Below are 20030 nucleotides of genomic sequence, written 5' to 3'. Positions count from 1 at the left end.
CTGAAAGGCTGGAAACAACCATTTACTCTACCCCAACCAAGCCACATCTCCCTTTTCTGTCAGAACCAATCTTCAGGCAAATGCCCTCCCAAATGACCTTAAATACCTGAGGGTGGAAAAGGCAGCAAAGAATGCCCATTCAGCATCTTCTAACATGTAGGGGAAAAAAACTATGCATCTGAACGAAGAACCACTTCTGTTTGACTTCTTGGAAGACCATCCCTGAGGAAAGCCTTCCCTGAGGATTATTTATTTATTTATTTATTTATTTCCTGTGAGTAGCTGTGGATGTGCTAGGCACTCATCGATGATGATGATTCCCTGAAGTGAGTCTCCTCCACATATATCTGATGCCTTCTGGATGCTATTCCTCACATAGTTCTATCCCTAAACTACAGCACACAATGCGTGATAAAACCATTTGCTTCACTGTTTACTTTGTGGGATCCATTCCCTACAAAGCAGCCACAACATTTCCTTGCTTAAATCTCTTTGACGGCTTCCAAGTTGTTTTTCAGGCTAAACTTTAAGATGCTGAGAGAAGTCTACAAATCCTTGCGTTGTCTGATTCTTCCTTCTCTCTCAGGCTTCACTTCCCACTGCATCTTCCCTGGCTTACTTCACTTTGACCACTTGGGTCTTCTTTCCATTTGTGGAACAGGCCAAGTTCTTCTTCACCTCAGGGTCTTGACGCTTGCTGTTCTCTCTTCCTGGAGGCCTCCCCTTCTTCCTCACCCTTTCCCCTATTTGCTATATCCTTTAGTCCTCCGCTTTTAAATGCCACTTTGTCACAGAAGGTTGCTCTATCTTCCGCCTCCCTCCCATTCTCCCACCCGTAATCCCCATTTCTCATAGCTCTCTGCTTTCCATTGCTCTTCACACAATTTGTATGTTTCTCCACTAAACTGTAAACTGTATGAGAGTAGAGACCTTATCTATTTTGCGCCTACTGAATATTCAGGGTCAGCCTAGTCTCTGCCATAATAGAGCAGGTGAGCAATACTTATCCGTCAAATGAATGGAAAACCCATAGTCCATCCCCCAGGTAGACCTAACACCACACTAGGTGATCTTCTGGAGTGAATTAGACATCCTTGGTTAGGAAAAATATTTTTATTTTCAGCCTCATATAAGCAAATCCATGAGGTTTATCAGAAGATAAGCCTGGTGGAGAGGAAAGCTATTAACCTTCTCGTTTCCCCATGTCGGGTCCCAGATCACGACCTGGGAACTTGGTAGAAACGAAAATTACCAGGCTCCACTCCAGACCACCTAATCAGAGAACTCTAGGGGTGTGGCTCAGCAATCTGTGTTTTTTTTTTTTTTTAATTTTTTTTTAAAGATTTTATTTTATTTTTTCTCCCCAAAGCCCCCCAGTACACAGTTGTATATTCTTCGCTGTGGGTCCCTGTAGTTGTGGCATGTCGGACGCTGCCTCAGCGCGGCCCGATGAGCAGCGCCATGTCTGCGCCCAGGATTCGAACCGACGAAACACTGGGCCGCCTGCAGCGGAGCGCGCGAACCCAACCACTCGGCCACGGGGCCAGCCCCTCAGCAATCTGTGTTTTAACAAGCCTTCCACAAATTCTGATGTACGCTTAAGTCTGAAAACCATTGCTCTAGGCTTTCCAGTTTTTAACCTTTTTCTTTTTTTAATTAAATTCTTTGGTCCTTAATCCTTGGTATAATCCTGCTAGCAGAATAGTAGAATCTTCAACTACTTCGGAGGGAATTCTTTGTCATCATCCAAAAGCCTTGAATAACGGCCTGTTTGTGTAGAGTATACTACGTAGAATATAGTCCCCGGTTTGCCTTCCTTGTGGGCACAGCCCTGCCTTTTGGGGGGCCTACAATCTAAACAACGTTGTAACAACGCACAAGTATAACTGAATAAAACCACGGCACAAAGGAGGAAGAGCCACGGTGCAAGCCTTTGTCCCTCCGTCCCCGACTGCTCACCCTCGGCCTGATAATCGCTCTTTTCCACATAGAAAAGCAGCAACGCAGGTTATAAGAATGGTTGTGTGCCGCTGACAACCTTTTCACTTGGGCCGTTTTCCCCGGGGCACTGGAGAAGATATTTGTGGCTGCGGGACGCGGTTCCATCCCTTTCTCAACCTAGCATCCAATTAATTGAAACTAAAAGCCCTTTCCACCTTCCAAAGGAGAATGGGAGGCCGGGGCTGACTTCCCCGCCCCTACCTCTAGGAAGACCCGAAGTGGAGTCCTGGCGCGTCGGGAGGGGAGCGGCGCCGCCTGCCGCTCCTCGCTGCGCATGCTCTCGCGCCCCTCCCGCTCGGAGGCGGAAGCGGGAGCGCTGGCGGCCCGGGCCTGGCCGGGGCGTCGGCACCGGCGGCCATCTTGGCTTCCTTGGGAAAGGCGGCGTGAGGGGAAGAAGTTGTAGGGTGGGGGCAGGAGTGAGGAGGAGGGGAGAACTGAGGGGAGGAGGCCGCGGCGGGGCAGGGCGGGGACTGCCTGCCCGCCTGGGTTGCGGAAGTGGTAGCGGCTGACCGAGCCTGCTGCTTTCTCGCTGCTGCTTCGGCGTCCCGGCTCCCCCCCGGACGGAGAGGGCGGCCCGGCCGTGGATGGTCAGATAGCGCCTGCCTCCCGCCGCCAATCCCTGGCCCCAAGCAGCACGGAGCAGACGGCGGCAGCGGCAGCAGCAGGCGAGGAGGAAGATGGCGGGACGGCTGCCGGCCTGTGTGGTGGACTGTGGCACGGGGTAAGGGGGCGCCGGGCGGGGGTGGGGAAACTGAGGCGGAGGTGGGAAAATGGTGGGGAAGGGAAGAGGCCGGGAGATGAATGGTGCGGCTCGGTGCCGCCGCTGCCGCTGCCGGTGTCATTCCTCGTCTGGCCGGGTTGCGAGGGGTGGGGCCCGGACCCAGGGCCTCCCTTGTCCTCTTGCTTCTCCTGTGGGGCCGGGGAGGGGGGCGCGGGGCTGAGAACCCCCTGGGAGCGCCTTCTCCCCGGGCCCTCCGGGCCCTTACCCCCGCGCTGGGCTGCGCCTCCCCAGGAGATGCGGGGACGGTCGCCTGCCGGGGGCCGGCGGGCGCGCTGGGGTGGTCACGGCGGCCGGCGCACCCGGCTCTCCTTTTCCTCCGCGCCCCTTCCTGCCCGTGGGTTTGGGGACTGGGGGCATCGCGCGCTCAGGGACGGGCCTGGCAGAGGAACGAGAAAAGAGAAGCGCTCTCTCCTTGTAGGCTTTGCAAGATTGCTGTGACAACACTCTGCCCAGGGTGTGGGTGGGGAAAGGGGAGACTCGGACTCCGAAAATGGGAACCTAGGTCGGGGCTTGCGACTGACCACCCACCTCCTCTTCCTTTCTGACTCCCGGTCTTTTCCAGCTCCCACTGCGTTTTTACCGGTGAAACAAGTCACATTTTAGTTTGAGAGAGAAAGATGTCATGTGTTAGTTCTCCTGCCTCAAAAAAGTCCCCCAGTGAGCAAGCGCGCTGCAACTTCCTTAGTTTTGTCAAAGCCGCTTCCTGCTTTCAGTCTTTTATACCCTTATAAGGTAGTTTTTCGTTTCCAACCTGAACACTTCTTATTAGAACTTTCAAAATTAAGCAGATTTCAAATAGACTGAGTTACTGGGGCTAGGTATCAATTTAAGTGAACTTAAAAATGCTTATTTGTGTTCCACAGGGAGGGAGGGAGGGAAGCAGCCAGGATAATAAACGAATGTAAGTTGTACACGTTCATTCTCTGACGGTATCTTACCGCGAGAAGGAAGGTATAGAGTTAGAAGGGGATGTGCTTGCTTTTCAAGTTGTTGTTTATCATAGATCTGTAGGGTAAAAAGTAGAATGGCGTTAAAGTGCTTGTTCCTTTTGTATTAATAGGCATTTTAGGGAGTTACACTTTGTACTTAAGTAGAAAATACTATGGATATTTTAATGTAGAATGGCTGCTTTATGTTACAACATTGGAAGTGTTTTGTCTGTCTGTGTCCTGTGCTGATACATTATTACATCTCTACTTACATACAAAATACTCCAATTTTGGGGGGCAGGGGGTGATTGTGACAGCTGGATTGCCAGCCATTTTTTCCCCTCTTTTAAAGTTATTCAGCAAACTATTGTTACTTAAAGGATGGTATGCTCTTCACTCTATTTGCTCTCTGTGAAATTTCCCTAATCTTCATTCTCATAACTTTATCCTAGTGTGGCAGTTTCTAAAATCCCAGCCATGCTTAGGGAAGCAACCGATTTATTAATATTTTACCTTGGAAAACACCAGCCTACTTTAGCATTGGAACTTTGATTTTTTTTGTTTTTTTTGATGGACAGCTCATTAAAGTTATTTTTTTCTTGAACCAGTCTCATTTCTCTGAACTGGTATTTTTTTTCCCCTCTTCCTTCTTAGTTTAACTGATGAGTAGTTTTATGTTTAGAGTGAGTTTTTAAGTTAGATTTGGCTTGAGAAGGAATTTTCAAGTGTGTTTTGTTAAAGTGAAAAATACTGCTGCATAATTAATATTTATGCTTTAGAAATTACTGGGTTTCAATAAAATTAGTGTAGATAATTCTTGCTCTAATAAATAGCATAGTAACATCTTAAGCAGGACGTTACTTTTTCTCTTTTCATTTTTCCCCTTTTGAAATACAGTTTTGATTATTTTTGAGTTAGTATACTAGACATTTCATTGAGGTTAACTGTCCTTAAGTGACCTCTTCGATAGGGCAACCTTGAATTTAAAACACATGCTGAGTGATCAGGAGGTGTGGGGAGAGGGTTCTGTCTATACTTAGGATATTGTTGTTTTGATATTTCAGTTACTACATTTTACATTATTGCAGTAGTTTTATTTCACAGAGAGGTTGTTAACTGGACACTCATTCTGATTTGCATGGAACTGATTAGGATTCCCCATTGCCTCCCTCACTTTCTTTTACCATCTGTCACAATCTGAAATTCCACCTGTAGGGATCCATTTATTTTGGTCTTCAAAAGGCTTTTTGGTCTTTCTTGTTGCCTATTAATGCCACTCCTGAAAAGTTACACCTTCAGCTTTGTTAGCACATAGAGGATAGCTCATTGAAATTGGGCCTTTGATAAGCATCTCTAAGTAAGGCGTTAATAGGGAGTTTTATGTTCCAGAATACTGTGGTCCCCATATTCAAACTGCACCTATAATTTGTGTGTTCCTTTGTGCTTTAGAGAATGCATTGTCTCTTCAGTCTAATTACAATTACCCACTTAATGTAAGTGAAAAATTATCACCTGAATCAGGTTGCTTATTGCATTTCATTATTTAAGTTAGGGAGAGGTGACTGAAAAAAGTGGCCATCTGTGAAACTTGGTAGTCTTAGATAAGAAAAGCTGTAAGTGTTAGGAAACATGAAGCTTAACGTAAAATTAGAGATCCTCCCGCAAAGATCCTTTATCTCAACAGGAGATAAAGAATCACCTAAGCTCAGATCATAAAAAAATAACTCCTTTTGAAAAGAATTTAGAAAGAAATACTTTTTTCATATTGATACCACATCTACACGCTTTTTTGGTCTGTATTGGAATAGTACTGTAGAATAAAATTTGACACAGAGATTCTCATTGATGGAGCTGGTTGCTTAAGAACTAAATTATCAACTCAAACCTGCTACCAGTGGTGAGGAAAACAATTTTTTAAAGAAGCATTTTTTAAAACATTCTGACACTTGCAAAGTTAAGATTATCCTGTTATTTTCTGCATGTTTTCACTCAGATTTCTTCAACATTCAAACCAGATAAAGGAACTCCTCATTTTTACTTTTATTATGTTGTAGCTTGGTTACAGAGCTTTGCATTGTGAAATTTCCTTTTTCTTTACGTCTTTTTCCCCTCTCATAAATACTGCATTGGTAAGTTATTTCCACTGATATGTTAGCAGAGATTAATAGCTTTATTGTAGAATTCTTGGATATCTTCAGATCTAGAATAAATTAAGGAATTTCTCTAATTGACTTAAACTTATTAGCAGTCTTAAAATGTAAGCATAAATATTTTGTTGGAGTCAGTGGATGAGGAGCTTATTTTGTTCATCCAGTGGCCACATTCTAGCAATTAGTACAGATAGGATGATCTTGTTTGAGAGCAGTGGGGAAGAGCTGAGTGGGTGGTGGAAAACATAAGTGGGAAGTTCATGTTTCTTACAGGAATTCTATATATAATATTTAATAATGCTATTTTTTTGGCCATCTCCAAGGGCAGAAACATTCACAGTATGTTGTTGTTACCAAAACCATTTATTAAAATTCTCATTCCTTCATGGGTCACATTTTGCCTACTGTTTGAAGTAAGTGTAACACACATGGTCCTGTCGAGAAGTCAGATTCTTAGACTTACCTAAAATCTCTCTCTCCTTTCCTTCCTGCCAATCTCTTTTCCTGCCTGCCAATTTTGTGTTGAAATGTTGACTTTGGATTGCCTATATATTTTATCTAATAAACTTTCCAGCCTTATTGTAAAACACAGTTCAGAAATTTTATTTTTAAGCACCGAAGGGAAAGATCCATTAGTGGAGGACCTGCTGGCCAGGGTTTTTACCACCTTATCTTGTTTGATCTGGTGACAGCTATTTTTACCTCGTTTTACAAGTGAGAAAACAGGATTAGAGAATTTAAATTACTTTTTTAATGTCATGTAGTTAGCAGATGATGAGAATTGCTATTTGGACTTAAGTTTTTCTAAATACAAAAACACTATGTTTTTTCTGTTGCATCATGCGGAGTCCTGAACCCCTTTTCAGAACTATGGATGTTGCTTTATTTTTATTAATAAGGTTAATGCTATTTATTCTTGTTTAAAGTAATCTTATTGAAAAATTCTAGGCTTATGCATTTAATTTAATTATTTAGAGACACTTTTCTGTGCAGATCTTTCTGATTTGATTTAAATTTTTTTTCTAGATATGTGAATTCCTAGTCTTATTTCCTTGTCACTATGCTTAAATTTAATCTCTAGAAAACATTTACTCTCTAGAGTTTGTTTATTAGGAAATACTAACAGCTAACGTTTCTCAAGAATTATGTGTCAAGCTCTATGCTAAATGGTTTATAATATCTCATTTACTTTTCATATCAACCCGAGAAGTATTATGTCCATTTTGAGACAGGAAAATTTAGGTTTAGAGAAGTTAAATTACCTGCCTAAGGTATTGTAGCAAGTAAGTGTGGTCGAGCCACTACACTATATAATAAGTAGTCTCCCTACATAAAGAATGAGCCTTTAACTTTTTTTTTTTTGGTGAAGAAGAATGGCCATGAGCTAACCTCTCTGCCAGTCTTCCTCTTTTTTTTTTGCTTGAAGAAGATTGTCCTTGAGCTAACATTTCTGCAAGTCTTCCTCTGTTTTGTGTGTAGGACGTTTCCACAGCATGGCTTGATGAGTGGTGTATATGTCCGTGCCTGGGATCCAAATCTGTGAACACCAGGCCACCGAAGCAGAGTGTGCAAACTTAACCACTATGCCACCAGGCCAGCCTCAGCCTTTTACAATTTTGAATCATTTAGATATTTTTGAGAGAATTCATATATGATGTTATAAAGGCAGAAAGTGGTGTTAGTAACTTAAGGATTAGTTGCACAGGTAAAATAAGCAGTAGTGTCAAATCAAGGCTTACCGTATACTTAGCAGCAGGCCAGGTGCACTTGGAGTTATAATGAAAATGTATAATACAATCTGCTCTCAAGAATCTTAGTGAGATGAGCTAAAAATCATTAAAAAAAATTAAGAGAGTGTGGGCCAGCCCAGTGGCTCACCAGTTAACTGCACATGTTCTGCTTTGGCGGCCTGGGGTTTGCTGGTTCGGATCCCGGGTGAGGACATGGCACCGCTTGGCAAGCCATGCTGTGGCAAGTGTCCCACATATAAAGTAGAGGAAGATGGGCATGGGTGTTAACTCAGGGCCAGCCTTCCTCAGCAAAAAGAGGAGGATTGGTGGCAGTTAGCTCAGGGCTAATCTTCCTGAAAAAAAAAAAAAATTAAGATAGTAGAAGACTGCATTTAATCAAATGTTAAGATATGTGCTTTTCCTCCAGTCATAGCAGTTCTGTAGGTTGTAAGGAAAGAACGATGATTGTGGTCAGGAAGAGCTGAGGAAGTTTTAGTGAAGGTAGGCTATGAGGTCTTCTTTTAAGGATTTGGGTAGAGCAGGGGAAGGAAAAGCATATCCAGCAGAAAGGGGGTAGCTGAGTCTTGTGTTTAGCCCTCTTAGTATGTGTTGCACCACTCTCTACCTTATGAATGGAGGACTAGCTAATAACATAATGCAGATCCAGGTTATGTAATGTGAAAAGGAACTGACATTTATTGAGCACTTACTGTGTACCAGGTGTTCATTATATGTCACCAAAGCTTTGATCCAAAATAATTTTACTTGATAGAGAATAAAAATCCTCTAGTAGAGGAGTGAAGTGTTGAAAATAGGACTTTTAGAATACTTGCAGACAGTACTTGGTGTAGGATCAAATGTAGAAGAGGTGTTTGGGATGAAGTAATGGGACCTGGAGTGTAGTAAAAACCCAGATCTTTGTTGAATGAATGAATGAATTAATTAACAAACAGGAATTAGGGGTGTGGTTTAAAAAAACTACATCAGAAACACTCTGTACCCAGTGACTCAGAATCTCAAGGGTTGGGCCTGGGAATAGTCATTTAAATGGGCTTCCTAGACGATTAAGCAGCCCTCTCGGCACCCTTTGCGGAAATTCTGAAATACAGTATTGGCAGTGGGAATGGAGCAGAAGACATAAATTTGGGAATGGTTGCTTCTTTTGTTTTGTTTGTACCTTTCTTCTGGCAATTACATTGTTTTGTATTGTTTATTTATGGTCAGCAAAAGCTTTATAGTCAGAGATGTTTTTGATTTCAAGCTGTACCATTTATTAGCTGTATGACCGCGTACATTTCAAACTCTGCCTGTCTTATTTTTCCCATCTGCCATTTGGAGATCATAGTAACTACCTTATGAGTGTTTTGTTTCAGATGATGCATGAAAATGGTTCAGCACAGTACTTGGCACATAGTAAGAGCTCAGTACATTGTAATTATTATAATTGTCAGTTAGCTCCATTTTTTATTGAATTGAAGTTCTTAGGGGAAGGAACACAGTGTCTTAGGCTTATTTTCTTATCTCCTGCAGTGCTTTGCCTACCACAGTTCTTTGCACAAAGTGTTTTTTGCTGATTTAAGAGTTGGAGGTATAGTTAGGACTTGGCAATTGATTCTAGTGGATTGTAAAAAGGCATCAATGAAGATTTCAAGATTGTGAGTTTGAGTGGGATGATAAGGGAGTTGGTTTTAAGAAGCTGAGTAGAATTGAAGTTTGTTATTGAATATGGAATGATGATCCGTAATTGGAAATGTTCTAGAGGAAGTTAAAAATGCAGGAAGTGTAGGAATGAAAGTGGAAATTTGGCAATCATTATAATTTACAAATTGAAGCTAATAAAATGACAATTTAAAGAGAAAACAAAAAGATTGAATATTAATGTTCCTTGTTTAAAAAAGTCTTGGATATGTGATCTGGATTCTTGAGCATCACGTGGCTTGAAGTGGTGAGTGGTCAGCTATGCTGACAGCCAATCTCCTATCTCATCCCACTTCTTTAAGAGAAAATCTGTAGGAGAGGTAGGGCTAAATTTCCCTCCACAGTATTCCTTCTGGTCCAGCATGCTCCTCCTCCCCTCCAACATGTGGAAACAACTAACTGCTTGGACTAGGGGCAGAAGTGTAGAATGGTTAAAATGTAGCTTCAAGCAGTATGTTTTCTGAAGCAAAATTCCCCTATAATAAAGGCATTTGAATGCTTACCTGTAATTCTATTGCAACTTGTAGCCTCTTTTATGACACTACTGATCTGTAGTAGCCACTGGCATAAAGAGGCAAGAGCAAAGCAGTTAAGTAATAATAACACTACATTAACATGCTTTATAGCTTACCGAGCACTTATAAATTAATGAATTATTAAGTAATGGTGCAAGATAAGGTGATGTTATTGGATTAATGTTTTAAATTTGGTTTGTCAAAATAGGATAATGATTACTTTGTGTGCTAGTTGTTTTATATCTTTATGTGAGCCTTTACGTTATAAAATATATAAAAGATATGTACATAACTTATTTAAACCAGAGCAAAAGGATAAATAACGTCCTGCTTTTTCCAAAGGACCATTTCGTGGAATTTTAGTAATTTTCTTTCAAAATTTTTTTCAAAACCGTTCCAGACTATTGATTTAAACTCAAGTCATTCTTACATACTCCTTGCAAACAGGAAAGGAACAGTCTTGAATTTGTGTGTCATATGTATTCTTTTTCCCTTCTACTCCTCTGTCCTCTCTACCGATAAAACCCACCTCAAAAGAATATCTTCTTTATCTCTTCTGATACTGAACATTCCATCTTTAAACATTCTCTCCTTTAAGGCTTCTTGCCCTTTGTGGAAATGCAGTGTTTTTGAGAAGGGTATCTTTAAGACTTTTTCAGTTACAATATTTAGTATGAATGAAGGGTTGGTACAAAGAGGATAAAAGTCTTAAAAAGGCAAATTATGGTGCAAAACACCTTACAGTTTAGTGTTGGTTTTGAAAATATGTAAAAATATAAACTATTTTTAGTATTAACCTGACAAAACACATTTGCTTACTTAAAGTTTTAGAGCTTAATATAATTAGATACAGTGCGCTTTTCCTCTGCTATAAGCATTTAAAAAATTTGGTTACTTCAAGGCTACAAAAATAGCATGTAATGTGTACTTGTGAAACTTAAGTTAGTAAATTAAGGGAGATGGCTAATGACTCACAGAATTATGGAGCTGAAAAAGACTTTAAGAAATAATTTAATCTGCTGTTTACTCACAAATAAACCAGAGTTGAGAAATGTCTTTCAGGAGTATTCCTAGTTATTAATTGATAGCATTCTTGAATTCTCTTAAGTTTTCTTAGGAGTTCACATTTATGAGTTATAGTAGTTGAAATAACATAATGTATGTTATTTATGTTAAAGTAGTGTTGGTTGAGGCCTGGTGCAACACATGCATCAGAATTCTTTAGTGTTTCTCTTGTAATACAAATGCATGCTATATGGCACAAATGAAAAACTGTAGTTTTATGTTCTCCAACATAACATTTTAAACCAAGTTCAGAAACTATTTGCATAAAATGCTCTTTTTGAAGAAATATACTTTTTTTATTGTTTCAGAGATTTAAATCTTAGATATATTTTAGTTACTGAATTTCAGTCAAAGACTTATTACATGGGATGTGTACAACCCATTTCAAGGCACTCTAAAAGAGTTTTGTTTTTGAGATAATTATTTATAACCTTTTCAGAAACCCTGTCAAGTGGTTACTGTTGTATAATTACCATTTTAAAGATGAGGAAACTGAGGTATAGAGAGCTTAAGTAACTTGCTTGCAGTGGATACAGTTAAGTTAGTAGATGTAGAATTTGAGCCCTGAGACACTCTTAATTCCAGAGCCCACTGTATAAAGCCCCCAGTTGGGTTATATTCAACAAGGGTGGTTAAATTGTCAACCCAGTTTTTGTAGTATTCAAATTTACATATACATATTAAAAAAATCTATTTGTAGAACCGCTGATTTTTAGTACAATTATGAAATACATAGGGAGGTCTTAGTGATCAGTTCATTGAGTTGATTAACCTGAAACATATGCAAGTTAAATGAGAGGATTATTTATTATCCATTTGCATATTGCAAGGACATATATTGTATCTAACGTGGTAAAGCTGATAGTTGCTGGTTAATTCAGGACAACTCAATTAAGGAAATGATGTTTAATTACAGATAACTTGAAAATGAAGGTATACATATTTCTGAAGCTGCAACTTAAGAATTAATAATTGATGCATTAAAAAAGTAATTTCTCATTAATGACTGCATAAAACACAGAAATGAACCTCTTGAACTTTTTTTAATTTTTAATTTTTTAATTTTAATTTTTAATTTTTTTCCTTTTTTTCCCCAAAGCTCCCCGGTGCATAGTTGTGTATTTTTAGTTGTGGGTCCTTCTAGTTGTGTAAACTCTTGAACTTAAGAATAAGAAGAACTTAAGAATATAGGACTATAAAAAAGAAATTTTTACGTTAGGTTCAGAGGAGTTAATATTTGGTATTTGACTCTGAAAATAACAAATAGATTAAGGGAAGCATATGGGTCACCAGAAAGTAGTTTTTTTTTTTTCTAACGTAGAATTAAAGAGATTATCTCTGGAGTATATGATGAATTTGGATGAATTTTATCTAAAAAAGCACACAGAGTGTTAGTAAAAGCTTGCATGTTTTCTGTTTGAAAGTGTTTATTTTAAAATTTTGCTTCATAATAATCTAAAAAGGTCGAGGTAACAGAGCAAAGGAAAAAGACTTTTTTCGGCTTTTTTTCTGTCTTTTCTTAGTTAATTTGTGATTTGTACAAAAGACTAGTTGAGAATTTTATTGCTTCCAAAATGCCTTTCAAAGGGACCTCCCTTGCTTGTTTCAAGTTGTCTTGCTGTTGGGAAAGTTATTTAAAAAACAAAGCAAAACTTGATTTTTTAAAAAAATGTGCAGTAGGATTTAAAAGTGCTATGAAGACTGTGAGAAGTAGCAATGAGAGACATGTAACTTGTGGCTGTATCAGTGAGAAATCTTGGGTGCACACAACAGAATAATTCTAGCTGATATAAGCAAAATTTGTGTAGATCACAAAATTAACAGGAAGGCTGGAGAACCAGGCTCAGAAAAGCAAAGAAACAGGGAGGCCGGGTAGCAAGTCTGTCACTAAAGTCATGCTGCAGGAAGTCTGCAGGAGCCTGCAACTAGACACAAGCAATATGAATTCTAAGCCACCACTTCATCTTGTAGTTATTAAGTCAAGATTCAAAGTTCTGACCTAAGTTCAAAATGGCTAGACCTAGATCGTGTGATGTATAGTAGCTCACAGGAGTGGGATGGGTCAGTGTACTCGCCTTGTGTAAGGAGATGTGGAATTTTGCCTCCTGCCAAGACTTAATCATTGGTGGGACTCTCAGAATAGGAATAGAGATTTGATTCTGGCAGAACAAATGAGTGTCCACTGTGTGGGAAAAGATGGGGATGGGAAAGTATGTTGCCCCTTTTTGTTTATGTTGCCTTAAATTCCTTATTTCGTTTTGATAACTGCTTGATGCGTTACTAGCTAGCAGTTTGAATAACGCATTCTTTTCCGAAGGACAAAAACTTGTGAGTTTCACGCAGTGTTGAATCTAAACATGTGAAACAGCAGGTTTTTTTTTTTTAAAGAATAATTGATGATGGTGTGAATAATATGGGATTTTTCATTAGAACAGAGGTATAATAGTCTAGTAATTGTGGGATTAAAATATTTTGGAAAAATAGGACATACTTGATAATGCAGTGGCTCTTTCTTTAAGGATTTTTTTTGTAAACCAGAATTATAATTTAAAGAATTCGAGCTGCACTCATTTTTTTTTTTCCAGAAGATACTGGGCCATATATATGAATAAAAAAACTAGGAAGGGAGGAGATAGCTTATGCACCCAGTTTGCTTATAGTTGAAGAAATTGGTCTTCAGTAAATATTAGTAAGCATCATCTATGCAAATGGACGTGCAATACTTGTGAGGAATATAAAGATAAACATAAAATGGTGCCTGCTTTTAGCAAGCTTCTATGTACACAAATAATTATGACAGTATGCTAAATGCTTAGACAGGTATAAATGAAACTTTTATGAATCATAGGTAAAGGAAAATTTACGTTTTCCAGGGAAAATGAAGAAAGACTTCCTGGTAGAGATAATACCTGAAATAGGCCTCTAAGGATGGGTAAAGTATCGATAGGCAGAAATAAGACTAGCGTACAATGTGAGAGAACAGTGGGAGGAAACAAAGTGAGGTGAGGAAAGTAAAGGTGGAATTTGAATTTGTTAGGTATGATGTGTTACCAGGAAGTATGATGTTTAATTGGGAGAGAGTAGTGAAATGTTTGATATGGTACAAGGGAGTAGAGAAAGTGTCTGATAGATGGTGGGTACTCTGTAAGTGCTTCTTGAGTTGAAGTGAATTAAAAAGATATGTTGTAGCTGGATTATGGAGGTTTGGAACTCCTTGAATTCTGCGCTAACTTTGGTATTTATGTTTTAGGTAGTATGAAGCCATAATCTATCATAAACCAGGCTTATGAGAGTAGAAAGTATGTTTGATGACTTCATTATGGTGATTTGTGATGCTAAAAGTAATAGCCAACAGTTCTATAGTAGATACTATGTGCCAAGCACTGTTCTAATTGCTTTATATCTATTAATTCCCTTGAAACCTAACCTTATGAGATAGGTACTGTTACTCTTTTACAGATGAAATTGTGACACAGAAAGTGTAAATTACTTGCCAAAGATCACATAGCTAGCATGATAAACTATACTGTTAGTTCATTCTCTGGTTTTATTTTGGATATAACCACTCATGAGTTAAGTTACAACAGAACATTGACTTTGGAGGCTGGTAGATACGGGAGTTCTAGATTTACTATTTCTTTGAAGTGGTTTCTTCTCTGAGCTGTAGTTTCTGAATATTTAAACAGAGATAGAACATCCATTTTGTAGGGTTACAATAAAGGTTGGAGAGCATATAAAGTGCATAGCAAAATAATTGACTATAATAAACACTTAGCCAGCCCTGATGGTCTAGTGGTTAAGATTTGGCACTCTCACCACCATGGTCCGGGTTTGTTTCCAGTCAGGGAACCATATCACCCATCTCTCCATTGTCATACTGTGGCGGCTGCCTATTGCTCTGATGCTGAAAGCTATGCCACTGGTATTTCAAATTCTAGCGGAGTCAACTATGGTAGACAGGTTTCAGTGAAGCTTCCAGACTATGATGGATTAGGAAGAAGGACCTGGCCACCCACTTCCTGAAAAAATTGCCGTCAAAACCCTATGAATAGCAGCAGAGCATTGTCTGATATAGCACTGGGAGGTGAGAAGATGGTACAGAAAGACGGAGCAGGGTTCTGTTCTGGGTTGTACACAGAGTTGCTGGGAGTCGGAATTGACTTGACGGCGGTAAGAGTAACAAAATAAACAATTAATGACAGCTGTAATTATTATATAAGAGTATTGAAAGTAATCAATCACTTATTTCACTGTTGCAATGTTCTCAATTCTATGCTGAACACTATGGTATGTACAGAAAGCTATGGCATGGTTTTATACTTCAGGGTTACAGTTAAGTTCCAGAGATGAAACTAATATACGTGTGATAAAGGTGGCACGTTAGTGTTTAATTGTTTTGGGAGATTAATAAAGGCTGTAGTAGCTGGAGGATGGTTTATGAAGAAGCTGAACTTGATTAAATCCTTGCAAAAGCATAAATAGGATATAATAGATGGAAGGGAGGGAAGACTTTGTCAATGTAATATATGTCAGCTGAATTGAAAGCTCTTTGATGGCAGGATGTCTTTTTTGTTCATTCTCTCTCCAAGTTACACCCTCGTATTAAATACGCATAGTGTTTAATAATCTGTGGTAAATATTTTATTGATGAAGGGAAGGTAGGAAGGAGTTTAGAAATATTTGAAGGAGGGATCAGTTAGGAGTTGCCCTACCTGGAATTGAGGTATTCTCTTGGGAGCTGTGGGACAGCAAGTAGTTTCTTTTATTTATTTATATCCTGCCTTATTTCAGAAGGACTTTATTTTTTATTTATTTATTTATTTTTTAAAGATTTTATTTTTTCTTTTTTCTCCCCAAAGCCCCCCCGTACATAGTTGTATATTCTTGGTTGTGGGTCCTTCTAGTTGTGGCATGTGGGACACTGCCTTAGCGTGGTTCGATGAGCAGTGCCGTGTCTGCGCCCAGGATTCGAACCAACGAAACACTGGGCCGCCTGCAGCGGAGCGCGCGAGGTTAACCACTCAGCCACGGGGCCAGCCCCTCAGAAGGACTTTAAATGGTGCACAATGGTTAGGAGTTGATTTGATGGGCAGTAGATTGTGTAGCTCGTTAAGCAGAAGATTGATAAAAGTTAAATTTACGCAGTGTTAGTTTGTAGTATTTTATTTTATTTTATTCTATTTTAGACAGCGCTTGAGATATCATTCACATATAATAAAATTTACCCTTTTGAACTGTACAATTGACAGATTTTTAGTATATTCTCAAGGTTGTACAACCATATCCATAATCAACTTATGACATATTCATCACCCCAAAAAGAAATAGCTGGATGAAGTCCTTCTATTGGCTGTTTCTGTACTATTTTCTTTGATTGGCATAGCTGACCTTTTGAAAGAACCAGCTAAAATTTTAGCTTGTTAATTTTCTCTGTTTGTTTTCTATTAACCTGATTTCTGCTCTTCTGTTTACCATTTACTTTCTTCTATTTAGTTTGGGCTTACTTTGCTTTCCTTTTTCTAGCTTCTTAAGTGGAATATTAGGGCATTCGTTTTAGACCTTTCTATTTTTTTGTGACATAAGCACTTAAAGTTGTAAATATCTCTAAGCACTGCTTTAGCTTCATCCCACAAATTTTGAAGTTTTTTATTTTCACTTTTAATCAACTTGAAGTATTTTCTAATTTCACATCTGATTTCTTCTTTGATTCATTGAATATGGTTAGCATTTGTTATTTATTTTTAAAAATGTGTTCTTCTTCTCTTTCTATCTTTTGCATTATTTGAATATTTTTTTAGAATTCCATTTTAATTTACCTTTTGGCCTTTTAAGTGTACCTCTGTATTTTTTTAGTGATTGCTTTAGGGATTACAGTATACGTCTTTAAGAAAAGTTACTACTCACTGTTTACTTTGAGTTAATAATTTAAAACTTTATGTGAAGAGTAGAAACCTTGCGTCTCTGTAGATCTATTAACTCTCTTTCCTGCTTTCCCCACCTCACTGTCCTTTTATGCTATAGTTGTCATAGCTATTACATCTACATACATTATAACCTTACCCGATAATATGATTTTTGCTTTATATAGTCATAAGTAGGTTAAAAATTAAGTAGAAAAAAGTCTTTTACATTTACCTAGCTGTTTACCATTTCTGATGTTCTTCATTAATACCTCAGTTTCTCTCTGATATCGTTTCCTCTCAGCCTGAAGAACTTTCTTTAGACTTGATGCAGGTTTGATGGCAGTAAGTTTTTTTTAATCTGAAAAATGTCTTTATTTCACTTTTATTGTTGAAGGATATTTTTGTTCCTTCAGATTTTAAAAATGTTATTCCACTGTCTTCTGGCCTCTAGTTTCTCATGAGAAGGTGGTAGTAATTTGAATTTCTGTTTCCTGTTAATGAGCCATTTTTCTCTGGCTTCTTTCAAGATTTTTTTCTTTATCTTTGATTTTCAGTAGTTTGATTATAAGGTGCTTAGGTATGGTTTTCTTCGTATTTATTCTCATTGGGTTTTCTTGGCCTCTTTAATCCATAAATTTCTGTCTTTCACTAAATTGGGAAAGTTTTCAGTCATTATTCCTTCAGAAAAGATTTTTACTACCCTCTCTTCTTCTGGGACTTCAATATGTCACCTTTTTCATATTGTCTCCCAAGTCTCTGAAGCTCTATTCTTTTCTCTTTGTGTCTCTTTTTAAAGTTTTTTCCTCTCGCTTTTCAGATTGGATAGTTTCTACTGAGCTGCCTTCAAGTTCACTGATTATTTCCTCTGTCACCTCTATTCTGCTGTTTACCTCATCCAGTGATTTTTTTATATGTTATTGCATTTTTCAGTTCTAGAATTTCTATTTGTTCTCTTTATAGTTTTAGAGTTTTTGGTGATACTTGCTATGTTATTAGTCATTACCAGTGTATTTTTCTTCATTGAGATAGTGGCAGTTGCTTTCAAGTCTTTATCTGATAATTCCATCATTTGGGTCATTTTATCTTCTGTTGAATGTCTTTTCCTTGGAGAATGGGTTACATTTTCCTGATTCTTCATATGTGGAATAATTTTGGTTTGTATGAATATACCACTCTTGTTTATTTAGTCTGTTGTTGATGAACATTTGTTTTACATCCACTTTGGGGCCATTATGAACAGTGCTGTTGTGTGGACACGTTTTTATTTTTCTTGGGTGTATACCTAGAAGTAGAATTGCTGGATCATATGGAAAGTGAATGTTTAGGTGGTTTCCAAAGTGGCTGTATCATTTTGTGTTCCAACTAGGAATACGTGAAAGTTGCCTTAGTGTACTTTTAATTTGCATTTTTTTAATCCCATGAAGTAGAGCGTCTTTTTATTTATAGTCATTTCTTTCTCTTTTTCTTTGAATGGTTAATGTCTTTTGCCTTTCCTTCTTCCTTTCCTCACTTCTTTCCTTTTTATTTCCTTCCCTTGTTGTCATCACCTTCTAGGTAATTTTTGGTGTAAAAATTTTTCTCTGTTGGTCATTTTTCTTTTGGCTCCCAAGTTTAAATAGGTTGTTTTTTTATTGTGGTGAAATACACACAACATAAAATTGACTATTTTAACTTTTTTAAGTGTACAGTTGAGTGGCATTCGTTACGTTCACATTGTTAATGCAACTATCACCACCAAACTGAAACTCTGTACTCATCAAACAGTAACCTCCACCACACCCCCATCTCTGGTAACCACCATCCTACTTTCTAGCTCTAGAATTTAACTATTCTAGGTACCTTATGTAAGTGGAATCATAATAATGTGTGACCTTTTGTGATGAGCTTATTTCACTTAGCATTATGTCGTCAAGCTTCCACCATGTTGTAGCGTGTATTAGAATTTCCTTCCTTTTTAAGGCTAGTATTCGATTGTATATATGTATCACATTTGTTTATCCATTCATCTGTCAATGGACACTTGAGTTTCTTCCACCTTTTGGCTGTTATGCATAATGTTGCTGTGAACATTGGTAGACAAATATCTGTTCAAGTCCCTGCTTTCAATTCTTTTTGGTATATACCCAAAATAGTATTGCTGCTGGATCATGTGGTAATTCCGTTTAATTTTTTGAGGAATTGCCATATTGTCTTCCACAGCAGCTGCACTATTTAACATTCCCACCAGTAATGTGCAAGGGTTCCAGTTTCTCCACATCCTCACCTACATTTGTTATTTTCTGGGTTTTTTTTTTTTTTTTTTTTTTTTGCCAATGGCCATCCTAATGGTTGTGAAGTGGTATCTCATTGGAGAAATGTTTACTCTGGTGCTTTGCCTGTTTTTTAATTGGGTTGTTTGTTTTGTTGTTGAGTTTTAGGAGTTCTTTATATATTCTGGATGTTAACCTCTTCTGATTTGCAAGTATTTTCTCCCATTCTGTGGGTTGCCTTTACACTCTACTGATAGTTTCCTTTGGTGCACAAAAGTTACTGATTTTCATGGTGTCCACTTTATTTTTTTTTGTTGTTACCTGTGCTTTTAGTGTTACTTCCAGGAAATCATTGCTAAATCCAGTCATAAAGCTTTTTTCCTATATTTCCTTTTGAGTTTTGTAGTTTTAGCTCCTATTGTAGGTCTTTGATCCATTTTGAGTTAAATTTTGTATGTGGTATAAGCTAAAGGTCCAACTTAATTCATTTGCATGTGGATATCCAATTTTCCCATCACCATGTGTTGAAAAGCCTATCCTTTCCCCATTTTGAATGGTTATGGCACCCTTGTCAAAAATCATTTTTTGATTTTATTTGTATAGGAGAGTCTGTTTCCGGCCTCTCTTCTCTCCCACTAGTCTATATGTCTAATCTACATGTCAGTGCCACACTGTTTCAGTTACTGCAGCTTTGTCGTAAGTTTTGAAATTAGGAAGTGTGAGACTTCCAACTTTGTTGTTTTTCAAGATTGTTTTGGCTATTTACGGTCCCTTGAGATTCCGTATGAATTTTAGGGTAGATTTTTCTGTTTCTGCAAAACGCATTTATTGGAATTTTGATAGGAATTACATGAATCTCTAGATCGATTTGGGTAAATATCTTGCAAATGTGAAAATTTGTTCCAAGTCTGGATCCTACACTAAATGGTGTTATCAAAGTGGCAAATATAAGAAAAATCTAAGCCATTTAGTTTTGTGTTTAAAACTTAATGGGAGGAAATGTTATCAA

The 20030-nt window shown here is 38.2% G+C and overlaps 1 protein-coding gene across 1 annotated transcript in view; it reads left to right on the top strand.

The window, feature by feature from the left end:
* Positions 1–2581: 2581 nt before the first annotated feature.
* The window catches only part of ACTR3 (actin related protein 3), a 56040-nt gene continuing 38591 nt past the window's right edge, over positions 2582–20030 (top strand). The window contains exon 1 of the mRNA XM_014859007.3: positions 2582–2722. Within this exon, the coding sequence (XP_014714493.1) occupies positions 2679–2722 (44 nt within the window). The 5' untranslated portion in view covers positions 2582–2678. The remainder of the gene's footprint in view (positions 2723–20030) is intronic.

This window comes from Equus asinus, chromosome 4 (genome assembly GCF_041296235.1).
Source record: "Equus asinus isolate D_3611 breed Donkey chromosome 4, EquAss-T2T_v2, whole genome shotgun sequence".
NCBI classification, from domain to species: Eukaryota; Metazoa; Chordata; class Mammalia; order Perissodactyla; family Equidae; genus Equus; species Equus asinus.
The sequence above is the reverse complement of the archived record's forward strand: the minus strand, read 5'-3'. Positions and strand labels throughout refer to the sequence as shown.